A 20,926-nucleotide genomic window follows, 5' to 3' on the forward strand; every position below is an offset into this window, starting at 1 on the left:
CTGAATTTTAGAGCCTGCCTGGAGGCTGGAGCCCTGCCTGGACATTTCCCTTAATCTTGTTATCCTCCTCAGAGAGGCGGCACCCACCCCATTGGCAGACGCCACGGGAATTCTCTGGGCCTGCTTGTCATCACTCCAGATGTTGTTTAGAGTTCTTCTGTTAGCACAGCTGTTTCTAGGGTCTGGAAAAACTCTAAGGACCCCCAGGAGGATACACACCAGATTGGGTCTGGGCTCACACCACCCTGCATCCCCAGAGCCTCCCTGAACGCTGTTTGCAAGGTCCTCACCGCCTGGAAGTCCAGGAGCCACTTTTAGGGAACAGCATTGAAGCTCAACACGGCAAGTTCCCTCTTTCCTGCAGGGGAGGACCAGAAGGGAGCTGGAGATGGGGGAGAAGGGTGGGAGGTGGATGGTTTGGAAAAGGGATGGAGACCCAGACAGAGCGAAGCCAGCCAGCCAGGGTGAGGGAACAAGCTGCTGTGCTGCCCAGGAGAGGCCTGGCCTCAGGCTCCCACCCTCAGGGAGGTAGACACGGCCGTGACAGTAGCACAGAATGATGGCCAAGGGCGACAGCAGGGGCTGGCCATGCTGTAAAGGGGCTTCCTGGGAGGGTCCAGCCTCAGGAATCAACGGGAAATCCTGAGCCGCGAATTCTGGAGATCTCCCTCCCTGAAGCTGTGGGCTGGGCCGTCGGAAAACTTTCAGTTTTGTTTCCTTGCCTGCAAGAAACGAAACTCAACCGAAAGACTGCAGAGAGCAGAACATGGAAGGAGACTTCTCGGTGTGCAGGAACTGGTAAGAAAGCGCTTTCTCCAGCGGCAGACCGGGCTGGCGAGGGAGAGACGCAGACGACATAGGGCTGTTTCTGAAGGGAGCAGAAAGTGGTTCCTGCATGAGAACACTTAGGAGGACAAGCAGCTGGAGACCGTGGGCCCCAAGGGTAGGAGGGTTTAAACTTGGTAATCTCTGGGTGGGGGTGGGCAGCATTACCTCCACTTCACTGCAGCCCCTTTCCCCCAAATGTTAGGCTTTCTGGGACAGTTCTGAAGCCAAATAGCCCGGCCAGTGGTCCCAACTGGGCTACTCATACTTGTGAGACCTTGGGTCCTAATTTGGGGTTCCGATACTATGACCTTCACACCCATCTGTGAAAGAAAGTGTCCCACGGAGATTCTCCAGGACTACTCTCACCCTCCTTGGAAAGGGAGCCGTGGGGCAGGGCAGGGGGGACAGAGCAGGGGGCTGGGACCACACCTCTAACGGGGGGCGGGGTGGGGGCGGAATCTGAGCGGTCAAAAAGCCCCATTCTCAAAGCTCCCTACCTGTGACAGGGACCTGAGTGGACCCTCCCCAGAGAGCTTTGCTCCAGCCAGACCCTTCAAGTACTCTGGTTTCTCAACCAGCCCAGGAAGAGCACGGGGAGAAGGGGCCAGGTCAGGCAGAGGAGAGAGAGCAGAGGAAGGGAAGATGATGCTGCCTGTGTGCCCGCTGCCTGGGCAGAAGAGGAGTGAGGCTTTGACAGTCCCTCTTGGAGCACGTCCCATGTGCCAGGAACATGGGCATGTAACTCTTCTCGTCCCCTGGGCCTTTACGGCTACAGCCACCCCATTTCCCTTCTCCCGAGCTGCCACAAACAAGAGCTGATGGAAATGAAGGGGGTCATTTCTTTCTTCTTTTTTTTTTTAAGATGGAGTTTCGCTTCTTTTTGCCCAGGCTGGAGTGCAATGGCGCGATTTCAGCTCACTGCAACCTCCACCTCTCGGGTTCAAGTGATTCTCCTGCCTCAGACTCCCGAGTAGCTGGGATTACAGGCGTGCACTGCCATGCCCGGCTAATTTTGTATTCTTTTAGTAGAGATGAGGTTTCACCATGTTGGCCAGGCTGATCTCTAACTCCTGACCTCAGGTGATCCACCCGCCTCGGCCTCCCAAAGTGCTGGGATTACAGGCGTGAACCACCACACTTGGCTAATTTTGTAGTTTTTAGCAGAGACCGGGTTTCTCCATGTTGGTCAGGCTGGGCTTGAATTCCTGACCTCAGGTGATCCGCCTGCCTCGGCCTCCCAAAGTGCTGGGATTACAGGCATGAGCCACCACACCCAGCCAAAAGGAGGCACTTCTTGGCAAAAAGGACGGTTAGAGAAAAATGCCCTGCCCAGGAAGTGGGAGGCTCAGAACCCTTCCTTCACTGTGGTCTCCAGGAAGAACCTCGGAGTCTCTGTGAGTTAGCGCAGGTGAACCTGAAGGCAGGGGAGACTTGGGAAGCTCTCGCTTTGGAGATTTTGGAAGTTGGCATGGCCCTGGCAGGAAGCGTGAGCCTAGCAGGGCTGCGTTCCTAACACTGTGGACCAAACAGGGGCACCAGAAAACAAGAAAAAAGATTCAAGAGAATTTGGCACTTCTCTCGAATTATTTAAATTGAAATAATTTAATTGTTTACATTATTTAAAATGAAATGTTTCATTTTAAAAACAGCCTTATAGAGGTATAATTGACCTACAATAAACCTCACATTTTAAAGGGTAGCAATTGATAAGTTTTGGCCTAAGTTATATACATCCATGAAACACCATCCCCGTAATTGAGATAATGAAGCTTCCTGTCACCCCAAAAGCTCCCCATGCCCCTTTGTAATTCCTCCCTCCTGCTCCTTCCCATGCCCCGCCCCAGCAATGTAAGAGCTCTGTAGATCATCCTTATTCTTATTAGATGCTGCCTCACTGTTCTGACTTTTGGACCCACACAGGAAGTGTGGGGCAGGTGGTGTCATCATCATCACATGTTCAGTGCTTAAGGCCTCTGGAGATCTAGCCCTGGGTATGAAATACAGCTCCATGTTTTATAATATGAAAATAAGTCTATTTTTCTATCCCCACACCTTGACCCTGTAGTAAAAGACATGTAGTCTCTGCCAACTTCACCCTCCATGAGGCTTACTGCCTGCAGTTCCTGGTCCTGTGTCCGGAGTGTGAGGAGCCTGTCCCCAAGGAAACCATGGAGGAGCACTGCAAGGTTGAGCACCAGCAGGTGAGGAGGCGGCAGGGAGGATGGGGTCTGAGAGTCAAGGCGAGTGTTCAGTCCTCTCTGCAGGTGAGATGGGGTCTGGGAGGGGCAAGTGTTCCATCTTCCCTGCAGGAGAGATGGGGTCTGGGAGTCACAGAGTGGGTCCAGTCCTCCCTGCAGGAGAGATGGGGTCTGGGAGTCACGGAGTGGGTCCAGTCCTCCCTGCAGGTGAGATGGGGTCTGGGAGGGGCAAGTGTTCCATCCTCCCTGCAAGAAAGAAGGGGTCTGGGAGTCAGGGAATGGGTCCAGTCCTCCCTGCAGGAGAGATGGGGTCCGGGAGTTGGGGTGAGGGCTGGGGACTTAAGGCAAGGGTCGAGTCCCCCAGGCAGAGACTCACTTGAGGGCCATGGGAAGTCATTTAGCCCCTCCACACGAAGCCCCATGGAAAGGAAATGTTAATCCTGCCTTTTTCATGCTAATCTGAGTCTACCTCCAGTTTTCCCATTTCCAATCCTTTCCCTACAGGCTTATGGATCTGGCATAGGCAAGAGGTTCTGGTTTCAGGGAAGACTGGCTGTTCTCTTGAGATCTGTAAAGAGAGGATGTGAAAAAGGAAGGTCCTGGAAGGCAGTCAGATGGAGCCCTGTTTCCCGCCTTTCCATGTCCATTCCTCCTGGGGCCCCTGATCTGTCTCTCTGGAGATACTCAAGCTCAGGCAGCCGTTGCCAACTCAGACTGGTTTGACAAACACTTCTTGAACACTGGGCTGGGTGCTAGGGAGACACTGAGGTAGCCACATCAGATCCCTGCCCTCTGGGAGTTCACAGACCCAAACCCGGAACACCGTGAGCCAAAGTGGATGTGGGGCAGGCCCTGGGTGCTGGGTGGGCCCACATCTGGTGTGTGTGTGTGTGTGTGTGTGTGTTTAGGTTGGGTGTACGATGTGTCAGCAGAGCATGCAGAAGTCCTCGCTGGAGTTTCATAAGGTAAGAGCCCCATGTGATTTCTCCTTTACAGCCAAATAGACCAACCTGAGAAAAGGAGAGGAAGGGGAAACGGGAGGCCAGTAATAGAGATTTCCACCTGACCACTCTTTTCACCCCATTAGGCTTGGAGAGCAGTGGAGAACTAGCCCACCACATAACACAGGTCCTCTTGTCCCCCAGATACTGGTCAGAAGGGTTTTCCATGGTCCATGAGTCCATCAGAGCTCAGATCCCCCGAAGGCAGTCCCGTACTCTGGCCCTTCTCATCTGCTTTCTCGTATTGGCCCTAATTCCCAAGGGAGATGGGCACAAGTCCTTGATCTGCCTACAGTCAAAGAGGCCAGTGATCGGCCAGGCGCAGTGGCACATGCCTGTAATCCCAGCACTTTGGGAGGCCAAGGCGGGCGGATCACGAGGTCAGGAGTTCGAGACCAGCCTGACCAACATGGTGAAACCCCGTCTCTACTAAAAGTACAAAAATTAGCTGGGCGTGGTGGCGCACGCCTGTAGTCCCAGCCACTTGGGAGGCTGAGGCAGGAGAATCGCTTGAACCCGGGAGGCGGAGGTTGCAGTGAGCCAAGATCAAGCCACTGCACTCCAGCCTGGGCAACACGATGAGACTCTGTCTCAAAAAAAAAAAAAAAAAAAAAAAAGGGCCAGTGATCATGCCCTTCCTGCTGCCTCCCACAGGCCAATGAGTGCCAGGAGCGCCCTGTTGAGTGTAAGCTCTGCAAACTGGACATGCAGCTCAGCAAGCTGGAGCTCCACAAGTCCTACTGTGGCAGCCGGACAGAGCTCTGCCAAGGCTGTGGCCGGTTCATCATGCACCGCATGCTCGCCCAGCACAGAGATGTCTGTCGGAGTGAACAGGCCCAGCTCGGGAAAGGTAAGCACACAAACTGGGGTGGAAGAGAGACGTTCCAAGGGCCAGAGCCTTTCCTGGATGGGATGCAAGGAAGGGAAGCTCTCAACAGGACGGATGACAAGTGTATTTGCTGTATAGGTCTCAATTCATCTGGCTATTCTAATTCTAAACCATGCCTCAGAGTGGCCTTCCTGTGTGTCTGCTGTGGCCTTCAAATGACTGGTCCAGGGAGACCAGGAGGCCGGGGCTAGAGCCTAGCTACCACAAAGTTGAGTAAAGAGGCCATGGAGAAGGCTGGGCGGGGTGGCTAATGCCTGTAATCCCAGCACTTTGGGAAGCCGAGGCGGGCAGATCACCTGAGATCGGGAGTTCGAGACCACCTTGACCAACATGGAGAAACCCCGTCTCTACTAAAAATACAAAATTAGCCAGGCATGGTGGCGGACGCCTGTAGTCCCAGCTACTTGGCAGACTGAGGCAGGAGAATCACTTGAACCCGATAGGCGGATGTTGCAGTGAGTCAAGATCGTGCCATTGCACTCCAGCCTGGGCAACAAGAGCAAAACTCTGTCTCAAAAAAAAAAAGGGGGAGGACCATGGGGAGTCCTAGGAAACAGGAGGCTTTCTTTGAGCACCTCTAGCACAGTCCTAGCCTGGCAGAGATCCATTGCATCCTTTTACAGATGAGAAACCTACACACAGAATAAAGCAGGGGCTTGCTAGAGGCAAAAATAAGACTGGACTCCCACACTTCCTGGCACCGAATCTAGGGCTTTTTCCATTATCGGCAATGGCCAGAAGGGAGTTAGCAATGGCTCCTGGCCTGGGGACCTATGTATTGGCTCCCTGGTACCATTTTATGTTCACTTGAATCACTCACCTCTTTATGAGGGTGTATTTACTGTCACACAACCATCAGTGTGACAGATCCGTTGGTGTCTTTGCTAGTTGTTTTGGTAACGTGGTAACATGGGAGAGAGCCTAAAACTCCCCAGACAGTAAACTTCTCCTGACAAACAATCCACCCAAGGGCAAAACTGGCCAATGGAAACCTGAAAATTGTGAGAGTCATGTATATTTCCTTCATCCCAGCATGGCTGGACGTCAACAGAATCAAACACAGTCTTCAACACAACTTCAGTGCAACACAACACAACACAACACAGCTTCAGCACTGTCAACAAAAATGTGTTCAACCAACACCTGGTCTGATCACACAGTCTGAAAACTGGTGCAATGAAAGAGCACAGTCAGAATGGAGGGGGTTGGCATCCACGGCTACAGCTCCATTCATCTCCTTAGAAACCAGTCCTGATCCAGGAAAATGTCTCTCCATTACGGTTGCTGCTGCCCTGAGTGCACATCTGTGGCCATAAAGGAAATGATGTGGGTGATTCAGCCAAGAGTTGCCTGTGTGGTCAAGGATGCCGGCAGCGCAGGAAAGTCAAGACCAGGCAGGTCCGGGGGGCAGTTCATGCTCATGAGCACAGGCCATGTAGGCAGTTGTGGGAGAGCTGGGCTAGCCGTTGACAAGGACAATCATTTGTGGTGTTGTTTCTCTGCTTATTCAGGGGAAAGAATTTCAGCTCCTGAAAGGGAAATCTACTGTCATTATTGCAACCAAATGATTCCAGAAAATAAGTATTTCCACCATATGGTGAGTAGCACTTAGTAATTTTCTAATGGTGCCAATAGTTCATCCACATTCTGAAAAGTGTGATAGGAAAGGCAGATTCTGGGCCCAATTTTACACAGCATGGATATTAAAGGGTCCCATATTTATTTTTTGCTTTGTTCAAAAAGATAGTTTAGTGACTTGCTTAGGCTAATCAAGCACACAAAAATTGGTCTTTATTTGTGCCCAGCCCTTCAAAGGGGCTTCCCTTACCACTCCCAACACCCCCGATCACCTCTGACCATCTCCAAACTTCATGGCCTGGACATTGCAATTTGGTCCTCAATAGGGCCTGTCTTACTGGTTTCAGTCCCATGTGGGAGTCTTCTCTATTAGACTGTGAGCTTCCTGCAAAACTGAATGACTTTTTCCATTTTCCTGACATCAGGGCTTGGTGCAAAAAGAGGACTCTGTAGAGGCGCAGTTATGTGATTGACTGACTGACTGATTTTGCCTGGGAACACTCACAGGTTCTTCCCTCCATAGTCCCTAAGTGCCATTTAGTGCATTGCTGTGCCAAGTTGCTCCCTTCTTTTGCACAGAATGGAGCATTTCCCCTTTGGGAAACTTACCAAGGCTTCTCTCCAAAGAACTCTTCTCCTTCTCCTTGGGCAGAAAGTTGTTTACCTTTCTTAACACTTCAGTTCTTAAAACTACAGAATATCAGAACTAAAGAAACCATAGAGACGATCCAGCTTTTCGCTCTTTTTTTTTTCTTTTTACTATTGTGGTAAACCACGTATAATTTAAAATTTGCCATCACTATAGAGACATTTGGTACATTCACAATGTTGTGCAATCTGGTTCTAGAATATTTTCATCATTCCAAAAAGAAATCCTATACCCATTAGCAGATACTATCCATTCCCTCATCTTCCCAGTTCCTGGCAACCACTAATCTGCTTTCTATCTCTATGGATTTGTCTATTCTGGACACTTCACATCAGTGGACTCATATAATATGTGGTCTTATGTAACCATCTTCTTTCACTTACTGTAACATTTTCAAGGTTCGCCCGTGTTGTAGTTGTGGCATGTATCAGCATTTCATTCCTTTTAATGGCCTTTTCTTTTCTTTTTTTTTTTGAGACAGGGTCTCACTCTGTTGCCCAGGCTGGAGTGCAGTGGCGTGATCTCGGCTCACTGCAACCTCTGCCTCCCGGGTTCAAGCGATTCTCCTGCCTCAGCCTCCGGAGTAGCTGGGGCTACAGGTGCCTGCCACCACGCCCGGCTAATTTTTGTATTTTTTTTTAGTAGAGATGGGGTTTTACCATGTTGGCCAGGCCAGTCTCAAACTCCTGACCTCAGGTTATCTGCCTTCCTCGGCCTCCCAAAGTTAATGGCCTTTTTACAGTCATCCCACATTTTGTTTCTCTACTTGTTGGTAAACATTCGGATTGTTTCCACCTTTCAGCTCTTTGCTTTTTGAAGTGCAGTCTGTGGACCAGCTGCATGAGCATCCCCTGGAATCCTGTTAGAAATGCAGAATCTCAGGCCCTCCCCCTAGAAATGCTAAATCAGAATATGCAGGGTCACATGATTTCCCAGGCATTTCAAGTCTGAGATGCGCTGCCCCAGCCACGGGATTCTCAGCCTCGGCTGTACGTGGAAATCACCTACTGACTTGTTTTCCTTAGTACTGATGTTTATTCGATCCTATAAGTGGTCCATGTGTTCTGTTTGAATGAGAAAATACTTGGTGACCACCAAAACAAGAGTAAAGCTGACTACTTCCCTTCAAATGTCCAGCCTGGCAACCAGGGCACCTACACACTTATTTGAAGGCTACAGGGAAGTGGGGAGCTCCAATACACATGGAACTGGATTTGTGCTCAGAAACTCTGAATTTTATTTCTGCTCTGCCACTTTCTGGCTGTGTAACCTCTCTGAGCTTCTTTCTTCTTTTGAGGAAAATGGGGATAATGGTTTATCTCCTTGTTCAGGAAAAGAAGACATCCACAACCAGCCAACACCAGATCTATCTCCTTGGCAGCATCCACACTCACTTACTTTGCCTTCCCACCTCTTAACCATAGAGGAGCTTTCTATGTGCCTCTCTAAAGCCTATCCCCTCCTACTGGTACAATATACCCTCTCTTTTTGCCTACACAAGGTCACACAAGTTTTTTGCTACACTGCTCCAGCAATTCTCCCCTCTCTGTCCTGCAACAGAGAGAGGTTAAATGAGCTGTACACACAGGCAACAACAAAGTCTCAAATCTCTAGGTTGTCCTAACATTTCTTACAATAAGTTTTTAAAGGGGTACCACTACTGAATATTTATATATCAATGGCCTTGCACGAAAAGAATTTTTTTTTTTAATTTTGAAAATTAAGGATTGAAATCATGTATACTAGGTGGTTTTGTGGTTTTCAGTCTTTAACTTTTTATTAATATGACCCAAAACCAGAAAAACATGAAATACTTCTGATCCCATTTCCTATAAGCTACCATCTTGTTTCTTTGTTCCCCTCCGTAGAAAAACATTTGAGCTAGTTGTCTATAAGTAACTGCCTCCATCTTTTATTCTCCCATTCTTATTCCCACTCCAGTCTGGCTCTCCATTTTAACCAAATCTGCTCTTGTCAAAATCAATGACCTCTGCATTGCTAAATCCAATGCTCAGTTCTCAGTTCTCAATTTATGGGAAGCATTTACTGCTCATCACTCCCTCTTCCTCAGTGGAATTTCTCAGCTTCCAGGGCACCACACTTTCATGGTTTTCAAGGACGTTGGTGGTCTCTCATTCTCTACCTCCCCAACCTCTTAATTTTGGGAGGCCCCAGGGCTTAGTCTCTGGTCTCTTCTCTACCTATATTCACTGCCTTGATTATTTCATCCTACCTCCTGATTTTTAAAAATGCCATATGTAAGGCCGGGCGTGGTGGCTCACGCCTGTAATCCCAGCACTTTGGGAGGCCGAGGCGGGAGGATCACAAGGTCAGGAGATCGAGACCAACCTGGCTAACACAGTGAACTCTCGTCTCTACTAAAAACACAAAAACTTAGCCGGGTGTGGTGGTGGGTGACTGTAGTCCCAGCTACTCGGGAGGCTGAGGCAGGAGAATGGCGTGAACCCAGGAGGCGGAGCTTGCAGTGAGCCGAGATCACGCCACTACACTCCAGCCTGGGCGACAGAGCAAGACTCCATCTCAAAAAATAGATAAATAAATAAAAATTAAAAAATTTTTAAAAAAGCCATATGTAGTCAGACACTTCCAAATTTATATCTCAGTCTGGGTTTTTCTCCCCAAACTCTAGATTTGTATATTACTATTTACTGCATCTTCACTTGAATGCTTGATAGACATCTTAAATGTAACACATCTGAAATGGAATCCTCTCTGCCACAGCTTGGCCCATCTCAGTTGATGGCAACTCTATCTTTCCAGTTGTTCAGGCCAAAATCTCAGGTTCACTCTCGACTTCTCTTTCCCTCCGCATTGCTACCCTGGTATGAACCATCATCTTCTCTAGCCCAGATGCTGCAGCAGTCTCCTAAACGGTCTTCCTACTTCTCACCTTGCCCCCTACAGTCTATTCTCATCACAGAGGTCAACGTGATCCCTTAAAAATACAAGTCAGATTGTTTGGCTCCTCTGTTCAGATCTCTGTACTGATTCTTGCCCCATTTTATGCAAACTCAAAACTACAGTGGCTTTAGAGATCTATGTCATCTTTGCCTCCCTTCTTATCTCATCACCTCTTTGACCTCATGTACTACTCCTGTTCAGCTCACTGGCCTCCTGATTGTTTCTTGAGCATACCATGCCTTAGGGCCTTTTCACTGGCTACTGCCTCTGGCTGGAAGCTACCTCCTCACCTTCCCCACCTTACTCCAGGAGCTAACTCTCTCACTTCTCTCAAGTCTATGCCCAGATGGCACCTTCTCAAGGAGATGTACCACAACAACCTATTTAAAATTGCAACTCCCTCTCCATCACATATTTACCAACCCCTTACCTTCTTCTATTATTTTTTCCATAGCATTTGCCAACTTCTAACATATTATCTAATTTACTTACTTATTATGGCCCTTGTTAATTGTCTCCCACGACCTCAGAAAAACTATAAGCCCCACTGGTCCCCTTCATGCTAACTACTCCCCAGACACAAATACTCTACTTTTGCTTTTAGCTGTTTCTTCTGGTAATCACCTTCATATGTCTAAAGCACCTTCTTATATTTTTTCCAGTTTTAGATATTACTTATTGACTCATAAGGATTTAGGAATATAGATTTCACTTTTTTATACCACCCATCCCACACACACACCTCCAAAGTTCTTCATTTCATCCTTCCAATGTATTGATTTCACTCATTCTGGTTAAATAAATATTCAGTATTACATTAGTATAACCATGTAAACATTACAAATGGTTTTCCACATGAATTGTGATTATGTGTTCTTTCTCCTACAACTTTTTGTTTTACCTGGACTTAATAATTGCTTCAGTTTTTCATTTGCTTCACTTTCTAGGTACCTATCACTAAATCATCCCTAAAATTCTCTACCAGATCTGAAAATTCCCCTGAGTACAACTAAACACATCAGATAGTCTATCCATTTCATTTTGGGAGCATGTTATGCCCCAGGCTTGATGATTAGCTGTTGGTCTGGAATTTCTTCCACTCTCTCCACGGTTGGAGTTCTGATTCCCAAATCTCAGGTCTCATCTTTCTCTTTCTTAGGTTACTCCTTGTTTGATAGAACATATCCCCAAATAGTTTCTTGAGAAAGAAAGCGTGAGAGGCAAATTTTTTAGGCCTTATATGTCTGAAAATGATAGCTTGGGTGGCTATAGAATCTATTGACCATCTTAATCTGTTTATTAAAAATCTTATTACAATTCTGATTTGGCCACTACACACTGTATACATGTATGAGAAAATCACTCTGTATTCTATAAGTATGTATCATTATTACTTGTCCACTAAAAATAAAAGAAATAAAATTGATTACAAAAACTTTCAAATAAATATGACAGTAGAAAGTTAATACAATAAACATTCATGTATTTACTCCCCAGATACAACAGTTGTTGTTCTAAACAAGGTGAATAAAAATAAATCTACTCTTAGATACATTACAGGTAAAAGGCAAAGGTTGATTTCTTTGAAATCAACCGAAGAAGATTACAAGCAAAGGAATGGCAGTTAGGCTGAAAGCAAATATATCAACAGCAGTAATAGAAGTGGGTATGCAGTGGAATAATCTTCAAAGTGCTAAGAGAAAATAGCTGTTAACACGTGGAAATCAAAAGTTTTCCAGGCTTGAACTATTCTTTGTTTGTTTTCTTTTTTCTAAAGTATGTTAAAGCAAATCCAAGATATCCTGTTATTTCACCATCATTCTTTAATATCTCAAAAATACAGTCATTTTCTTAATCACAATGCCTTTATCACTCTCAACGATATTAACAATAATTTTCCCCCATCGTTTTGGAGCCTTGCGTTTACCACTCTTGTTCATTACTACTGCTGCTGCTGCTGCTGCTGCTTGCTTCTCCCTTGTCTTCTATTGGATTGAGCAAGATTTCTTTATTCTCTTTCTTCTTTCCTACTGATTCATCAATTTTACATTTATTTCTATCATTTCAGTAGTTACCCTTAACATTTTAATATAAATACTTGACTTAACAGTCTAAAGTTAGTCATTATCTCTACTTTCCTTACAAACAGTATATAGATTTGAGAACATGTTAATACTGTAACTATCTTACATGAAAATGCTGCCAGAATTTTGTTTCATTTTGCTTTCATACTACCCCTCTTTACTGATTATTGTTGTTATTTATGTAACTCATGCCTGTTTAGATATACTCACATGTTTTTGTTTTTGCTTTTTTTCTTTCTTTCTTTCTTTTTTTTTTTGAGACAAGAGTCTCACTCTGTTGCCTGGGCTTGAGTGCAGTGGCACGATCTTGGCTCACTGCAGCCTTCGTCTCCTGGGTTCAAGCAGTTCTCCTGCCTCAGCCTCTCAAGTAGCTGGTACTACAGGTGTGTGCCACCACGTCTGGCTAATTTTTGTATTTTTAGTAGAGATGGGCTTTTCCATGTTGGCCAAGCTGGTCTTGAACTCCTGACCTCACATAATCTGCCCACCTTGGCCTCCCAAACTGCTAGGATTACAGGCATGAGCTACTGTGCCCGGCTGGATATACTCACAAGTTTACCCTTCTCTTTACTCACATTCTTCCTTGGATCCTAAGCTTTCCTTCTGGGTATGATTTCTCTCTTCCTGAACCTTGAGTAGCTTCTTCGCCAAGAACCTTGAGTAGTAAATCTTTAGTTGCCTGAAAATAAGCTTTTTGTTTTTTGCATCCATGAATGATAGTTTAGCTGGATATCAAAATCTAGATTAACAGCTATTTTCTCTTATCATTTTGAAGATTATTCCACTGCCATCCCACTTCTGTTATTGCTGTTGATGTATTTTCTTCCAGCCTAATTGCCGTTCCTTTGTACGTAATCTTTATATTTGGTTGATTTCAAGATCCTCTTTGCCTTTTACCTGTAACGTGTTTAAGAGTAGTTTTATTTTTATTCATTCTGTTCAGGACAATGTACTCAAATGTGTTTGCTTTTCTCCTGCTCAGGATTTCTCTTTCCTTAATATAAAGGTTTATGTCACTAATCAGGCCTGAAAATTCTCATCTATTATCTGTTTGAATTCCCAACATTCCCCAGCTCTCCCACATTCTCTCAACTCTCCTTCTGGAACATAACACATGTATATTAAGCATTCTCATTCTAGCTTCATGACTCTCTTTTTTTTTCATGACTCTCTTTTGTTTTTCATTTCTCTCTTTTAATCGCCTTATGTCTCTTAACCTTTCATATTTTCTCTATTTCTATCTCCTATATTCTGGGTAATTTCCTGAAATTATCTCCAAGTTCATTCATTCTTTCTTGGCCAAATCTAATTTGCTGTTTTTAGCCCATCCATTTAGGTTCAATACCTGCATTTTTCATGTCTAGAAGTTCAATTTATCTTTCTTTCAAATTTGCCTATTTTTGTTCTCACTACAAAAAAAATGATAGGTATGTGAAGTGATGGATATGTTAATTAACTTGATTTAATCATCCCACAATGTATATATATATTAAAATATCACATTGTACCCCATAAATATATAAAGTTATTATTTGTTAATTACAAATTAGAAAATTTCAAATTTACCTGTTCTGTTTTTCATGAGATGTTATTCTTTTCCCAGATTTAATCATTTTTAATTAATTTATTTTACAGTCTCTATCCTATAGTTGCATTACCTGAACTTCTTGGAGGCTAATCTGACTACTTTTGTGTCTGTGACTCTTACTCAAGGTGGATTGCTTCCTTGTGTGTTTGTAATTTTGGATTGTGAGTTTCTATCTGGTGGGACTCTACCTATGAGGATCCTCTATGACCTATTTTGAGGCTGTTGTCCCTCCAGAGGAATTTTGTGATTGCTTCTGCCAGACATCTTAATGTTTATGTTAATTCTTCTGCTCAGGGATTCCCAGACCATGAGGCCAAAGTAAATCCTAATCCCACACACAGGAATGGCATGGACCTGTGATTTTGAGTTTTCAGGGGCATAAGTTTTCGTCTCCACACTCAAATACCGACCCAAGAAAGAAAAGCTTCCTTGCCACTTTCCTTTTCTCATTAGCTGATACTTTTCCTCTTACCCACCATAATTTATCCTTTAAAGTTTCCAGCTTTATGCAGGATCAATAGAGTCTTACTTCCAAATCCCCACCTGTGTGGATGGGACTTTCCTGTCATCCAAGCCCCTAGTTACAAAGTTGACCCTACATCTCCCATAAGCAGTGTCAACTCCTGTGCTTAACCAGTCCATTTGTGCTGCTATAACAGGATGCCACAGACAGAGTAATAATAAAGAACACAAATTTATTTCGAACAGTTCTGAAGACTGGGAAGTTCAAGATCAAGGCACCACCATTTGGTGTCTGGTGAGGGCCTTCTTGCTGCCTCCTAGCATGGTAGAAAGCAAAAGAGTAGAAGGCTGTAGCCAAATACTTCATGAAGCCTCTTTTATAAGGACCCCAATCCCATTTAAAAGGGAGGAGTTTTCATGATCTAATCACCCCCAAAGGCCCCACCTCTTAATACCATCACATTGGCAGCACCTGAATTTTGGAGGAGACACATTCAAACCATAGCAACCAGTCAGACCTTCATTCCTGGAATGCAAAATTTTCTTTCTTTCCTGCAAAGCCATCTATTAAATTGAATGTCTGTCACATTTTATACACCATATAAAAGTGTTTACAGTGGGAATTTCTTGTGTTATCTAGTCTACTGTATTTTCTGACCATTAAAGCTGAAGTCATTTTAAAATTTGATATATTATTCACAATTGCAGGGTAAATGTTGTCCAGACTCAGAGTTTAAGAAACACTTTCCTGTTGGAAAGCCAAAAATTCTTCCTTCATCTCTTCCAAGTCAAGCTGCTGAAAATCAAACTTCCACGATGGAGAAAGATGTTCGTCCAAAGACAAGAAGTATAAACAGATTTCCTCTTCATTCTGAAAGTTCATCAAAGAAAGCACCAAGAAGCAAAAACAAAACCTTGGATCCACTTTTGATGTCAGAGCCCAAGCCCAGGACCAGCTCCCCTAGAGGAGATAAAGCAGCCTATGACATTCTGAGGACATGTTCTCAGTGTGGCATCCTGCTTCCCCTGCCGATCCTAAATCAACATCAGGTACTCAGCCTCTGTTCTCTGCTTACCTTTCTGGGAACCATACGCACAGTGTCTTTAAAAAATCCAAGACCTGAAAGATGTTCACAAATGTTGTGGCTGAAAAGGCCGTTTTCTCTGACTCCCACTTCTCTGAGTGCCCAAATGCACTATCTCGTAGCACTTACCACCTGGTTTATTTGCATCACCTCCGAGAGACTGAGTCACCTTTGACTCAAGCCAGGTCTTTGAAGGTAGAGCCAGGTCCCTCTTCTCTGTGTCTCCAGCTTCTAGGCCAGGGATTGATTTGGAGCAACTGCTCCAAAACTGTTGAGTAAATGAATGAAGCAGAGGATACCCAGTCTATCTCTCCCATGGTGTAGATATGGCACTGAGGCCCAGAGATGAGATGTCTTGGTCAAGATCCTAAGCCAGTTGGTGGTGGCTTACCTCCAGCAGATCAAGGTTTGCTTCAAGAAGATCAGGGTTTGTAGGCATCTCCCTGAATATCATGATTTTTATGTCCTAGGTTATTTTCTAGTAATAATAACAACTGGCATTAGAGGTTGTTAACCATTGTGTGCCAGTTACAATACAGAGCTCTTTATAATCTTCATCATAAACAATAGGCATGCATTTTATCTCCATTTTACAGATAAGGTAAAGTAGCTTTCCAAGGAGTATACAATTAGAAGGTGGCAGGATCCAGCCTGAGTCCACATGTATATAGCTCCAAAGTTTATGCTCTTAAGCTCCAGATTAAATGCCTTACTTAAAAAATTTATTTTTTTTCAAAATACATAAGTACTAGATTTTGTTGGAGCTGGTTGATATAATATCATATAAAGAAGTATAAAAGCAAAGCTAACCCTACTTCCCCAACCCCATACCCTGAGATACCACTTTGGACAGTCTTATGGGCATCTTTTCAAAGCTCTATCTTTGCATATACAAGCCTAAACAAGCATATACTGGGTTTTACTTGTTTCTTTTTCCACACATATTATCTTACTATACTTTTTACTCTGCCACATGCCTTTTTCACTTAGTATATGATGCGTGCTCCTTACAAAAGACTTAGTATGCCAAAACCTTTTTTTCTAACTTCCTTGTGCATCTATGTATGCACATAAGCATATAATTTTACAAAAATGGGTTCATTTCATATTTGCTGGGGGTGTTACTAGTGCCATTTTTCCTTGCCTCCCACGATTTGGTATATTTCCTTTCACAGTTTTCTCCATCCTTATATATCAGAGTCGCCAGATTTAGCAAATAAAAATACAGGACATTCAGTCAAATTTGAATTTCAGAGAAACAAAGAATTGTTTTTAGTATAAGTATATTCCATGCAATGATTGTTTTGCTAAAATTAAAATTTAACCAGGACACCCTGTATTTTATTTAGCAATTTCTTATATAACCACCATACAAACATACACATTTGGAGTCCTGTTATATACATTTTTTCACTTTTTTTTTTTTGAACCAGAAAAGCTGCCATCTTTTTTTTTTTTTTTTTTTTTTTGAGACAGAGTCTCGTTCTGTCACCCAGGCTGGAATGCAGTGATGCAGTGGTGGGATCTCGGCTTACTGCGATCTCTGCCTCCCGGGTTCAAGCGATTCTCCTGCCTCAGCCTCCTGAGTAGCTGGGAGTACAGGCACCTGCCACCACACCCAGCTAATTTTTGCATTTTAGTACAGATGGGGTTTCACCATGTTGTCCAGGCTGGTCTTGAAATCCTGACCTCAGGTGATCCACCCTCTTCAGACTCCCAAAGTGCTGGAATTATAGGGCATGAGCCACCACACCCGGCAACATTTCTTTACATCCTAATGTAAATTCAGCAATACCCAAGGAAATCCCTACAAACCAAACAATGTGGCTTATTTTTATTTTTATTAATGGCTGCCTAAGATTCCATGGTGTGAGTGTTCTCCCATCTGTCCCTCCACCCAGTGATAGCAACAGGCCCTTGTTAAACTTTGTCGCAAGCCTCCTATACTTCTGGCTCAGTGGGCTCCTGACCTTTTCTATGCCATTACACTCCAGTCTTTGGGCAGGGCTCATGCTCTGTAACAAGGGACAGCAATATCCAGAGATATTCTAGGAGCTAGTACTTCTTACTTTAACCATATCAAACTTTTTTAATATCCATTTCTTAGGAGAAATGCCGGTGGTTAGCTTCATCAAAAGGAAAACAAGTGAGAAATTTCAGCTAGATTTGGAAAAGGAAAGGTACTACAAATTCAAAAGATTTCACTTTTAACACTGGCTTTCCTGCCTACTTGCTGTGGTGGTCTTGTGAAAAGTGATGGGTTTTATTCGTTGGGCTTTAAAAGAAAAGGTTTGGCAGAACTAAAAACAAAACTCACGTATCATCTCAATAGATACAGAAAAGACTTTTGATAAAATTCAACTTGACTTCATGTTAAAAACCCTCAACAAACCAGGCGTTGAAGGAACATACCTCAAAATAATAAGAGCCATCTATGACAAAACCACAGCCAACATCATACTGAATGAGCAAAAGCTGGAGCATTACCCTTGAGAAGTAGAACAAGGCACTTCAGTCCTATTCAACATAGTACTGGAAGTCCTCGCCACAGCAATCAGGCAAGAGAAAGAAATAAAAGGCAACCAAAAAGAGAGGAAGTCAAAGTATCTCTGTTTGCAGATGATATGATTCTATATCTAGAAAACCCCATGATCTTGGCCCAAAAGCTCCTAGATCTGATAAACAACTTCAGCTAACTTTCAGGAGACAAAATCAATATACAAAATACAGTAGCATTTTTATACACCAACGACATCCAAGCTGAGAGCCAAATCAAGAACGCAATCCTATTCACAATTGCCACAAAAAGAATAAAATACCTAGGAATACAGCTAACCAGGGAGATGAAAGATCTCTACAACAAAAATTACAAAACACTGCTGAAAGAAACCAGAGATGACACAAATGGAAAAACATTCCATGCTTATGGATAGGAAGAATCAATATTGTTAAAATGGCCATACTACCCAAAGCAATTTATAGATTCAATGCTATTCCTATCAAACTACCAATAACATTCTTCACAGAATCAGAAAAAAAAAGCATTAAAATTTATTTGAAACCAAAAAAGAGCCCAAAAAGCCAAAGCAATCCTAAGCTAAAAGAACAAAGCTGGAGGCATCGCATTACCCAATTTCAAACTATACTACAGGGCTACAGTAACCAAAACTGCATGATACTGGTACAAAAGCATGGTACTGGTACAAAAGCAGACACATAGATCAATGGAACAGAATAGAGAGCCCAGAAATAAAGCTACACACCTACAACCATCTAATCTTTGACAAAGTTGACAAAAGTATGCAATGGGGAAAGAATTCCCCATTCAGTAAGTGGTACTGGGATAACGAGCTAGCCATATGCAGAAGATTGAAACTGAACCCCTTCCTTACACCATATGCAAAAATCAACTCAAGATGGATTAAAGACTTAAATGTAAAACCCCAAACTATAAAAACTCTGGAAGATAACCTAGGCAATACCATTCTGGACATAGGAATGGACAAAGATTTCATGACAAAGATCCCAAAAATAATTGTAACGAAAGCAAAAATTGACAAATGGGACATGATTAAACAGAACTACCATTTGACTCAGCAATCCCATTATTGGTTATATACCCAAAGGAATCTAAATCATTCTGTCATAAAGACATATATACACAAATGTTCACGGCAGCACTATTCACAATAGCAAAGTCAGGGAATCAAACTAAATGTCCATCAGTGGTAGAATGGATAAAGAAAATGTGGTGGCAGGGAGTGGTGGCTCATGTCTGTAATCCCAGCACTTTGGGAGGCTGAGGCGGGTGGTTCACCTGAGGTCAGGAGTTTGAGACCAGCCTGGCCAACATGGCCAAACTCCGTCTCCGCTAAAAATACGAAAATTAGCCAGGCGTGGTGGCAAGCGCCTGTCATCCCAGCTACTTGGGAGGCCTAGGCGTGAGAATCGCTTGAACCTGGAAGGTGGTGGTTGCAGTGAGCCGAGATCCTGCCACTGCACTCCAGCCTGGGCAACCAAGCGAGACTCTGCCTTAAAAAAAAAAAAAAGAAAATGTGGCACATATACACCATGGAATACTATGCAGCCATAAAAAAGAATGGGATCATGTCCTGTGCAGCAACATGGATGGAGCTGGAAGCCATTATCCTAAATGAACTCACTCAGAAACAGAAAACCAAATACCACATGTTCTCACTTATAAGTAGAAGCTAAACATTGAGTACACATGGATACAAAGAAGGGAACCACAGACACTGGGGCCTACCTGAGGTTGGAGCATGGAAGGAGGGTGAGGATCAAAAAACTACCTATCTGGTACTATGCTTTTTATCTGGATGATGAAATAATCTGTACAACAAACCCTGGTGACATGCAATTTACCTATATAGCAAGCCTACACATGTGCCCCTGAACCTAAAAAACAGTTAAAAGAAAAACGTTTGGATTATTTTCCTTCTTTCGAACAAAGACATTGGTTTGCCCAAGGACTACAAATAAACCAACGTGAAAAAAGAAAGGTTCCAGTTTTGGCTGAAAATTCTGATTAAGCCTCTGGGCCCTACAGCCTGGAGAACCTGGAGAATCCTACACCCACAGAACCCGGCTTTGTCCCCAAAGAATAAAAACACCTCTCTAAAAGCTGCTCTTCCACCTTTCTTTGGGTTCCGCACTGGTTTTCCAGGGCCAGGAATGGCAGCAGCCAGGACCCCAGGATAAGGGCAGTGAAGGAAAGGGGAGCAGAAGACGTTCAGGGAGGGAGAAAGAAATGAGGCTGGGACAGTGGATAAGGGCCAGGTGAAGGGGAGAGGGGCGGCTTCTGAAGGCTTTGGGCAGGGAGAGTGGCTGGGGGAAGCCTAGTAATGCAACCTATCCAGCGGCGGCTTCGAAAAAAACCCGGGGCTGGGTCAGGATGGGAAAGGCAGCGAACTGAACCGTTTTGAGCCCCAAGTTCGGGGCCGAATGTCTTCCCTGTGCGCAGAAGCAAGGGCGGGGGCGTGCCATCCTCACCCGGAGCGCCGGCCGAGCCTCCCGCCTCCCAACGCCTGGCCAGGGCCCCGTCTCGCCCTCTGCACATGGGATCCACTGACCCGGCAACTGCAGGTTTGGGGCTCTGCGACCCGGGGGCAGGAACAGAGCCTTGCAGGCGGCAGCGCGTCACAAAGGCGGCCGGAGCTTGGCATTTAGCCTGGGCCAGAGCAAGGTGCAGACCCCGGGCGCCCATGGAGTTGGCGTCGGAGCAGCAGCTGCGCGGGAGGAGCAGGTTGGCGTGCTCCAGTCCCTGCAGCCGGAGCGGGGTTCAGCGAACGGGTAACGGGCGAACGCGGGCCGGAGCAGGCTGGGGTGGCGGTGGGATGCCCCGAGGCCCGCGGCGGGGAGGCGGGCTGCTCTCATCACCCGCTCTGGGAAGCATCTTTGGCTGCAGGAGTTGCCAGGCCAACTCCCCTCCCGCGGTGGGTAGGACATCTTTAGATTTCCCTCCCTGGTTGGCAGCTGTGTGATATGGTGGACCAACCCTGGGTTCGAATCCCATCTCCCCACTTACTACACGTTCTCCCTGGGAAACTTTATTCACCTTCCAACACCTCCGTTTCCGTATTTGTGAAATGGATGTGTTTGTATTCCTATCTTCCTTGGCGGGA

General features: G+C 44.9%; 2 protein-coding genes across 8 annotated transcripts in view; both read left to right on the forward strand.

Annotated features, from left to right (window-relative positions):
- XAF1 (XIAP associated factor 1) lies at positions 1 to 19,925 on the forward strand. 7 transcript variants are annotated; one of them, XM_004058431.5, is made up of 7 exons: positions 1 to 798; positions 2,894 to 3,029; positions 3,935 to 3,991; positions 4,682 to 4,877; positions 6,428 to 6,513; positions 14,908 to 15,249; positions 17,392 to 19,925. In XM_004058431.5, exons 1-7 carry the CDS (start codon positions 767 to 769, stop codon positions 17,446 to 17,448), a joined length of 906 nt encoding a protein of 301 aa, XP_004058479.3. In that variant the 5' UTR covers positions 1 to 766; the 3' UTR covers positions 17,449 to 19,925. The 7 variants fall into 7 exon arrangements, with proteins under 7 accessions (XP_004058479.3, XP_018869209.2, XP_004058480.3 ...); XM_019013664.4 differs by having other exon boundaries at positions 97 to 798; positions 14,908 to 19,925; XM_004058432.5 differs by lacking the exon at positions 3,935 to 3,991 and having other exon boundaries at positions 143 to 798.
- FBXO39 (F-box protein 39) overlaps positions 15,169 to 20,926 on the forward strand; it is a 19,547-nt gene continuing 13,789 nt past the window's right edge. Inside the window, exon 1 of the mRNA XM_055367309.2 lies at positions 15,169 to 15,249. The gene's annotated coding sequence lies outside the window, so the exon portion shown is untranslated. The remainder of the gene's footprint in view (positions 15,250 to 20,926) is intronic.

Source organism: Gorilla gorilla, chromosome 19, assembly GCF_029281585.2.
Source record: "Gorilla gorilla gorilla isolate KB3781 chromosome 19, NHGRI_mGorGor1-v2.1_pri, whole genome shotgun sequence".
NCBI lineage: Eukaryota > Metazoa > Chordata > Mammalia > Primates > Hominidae > Gorilla > Gorilla gorilla.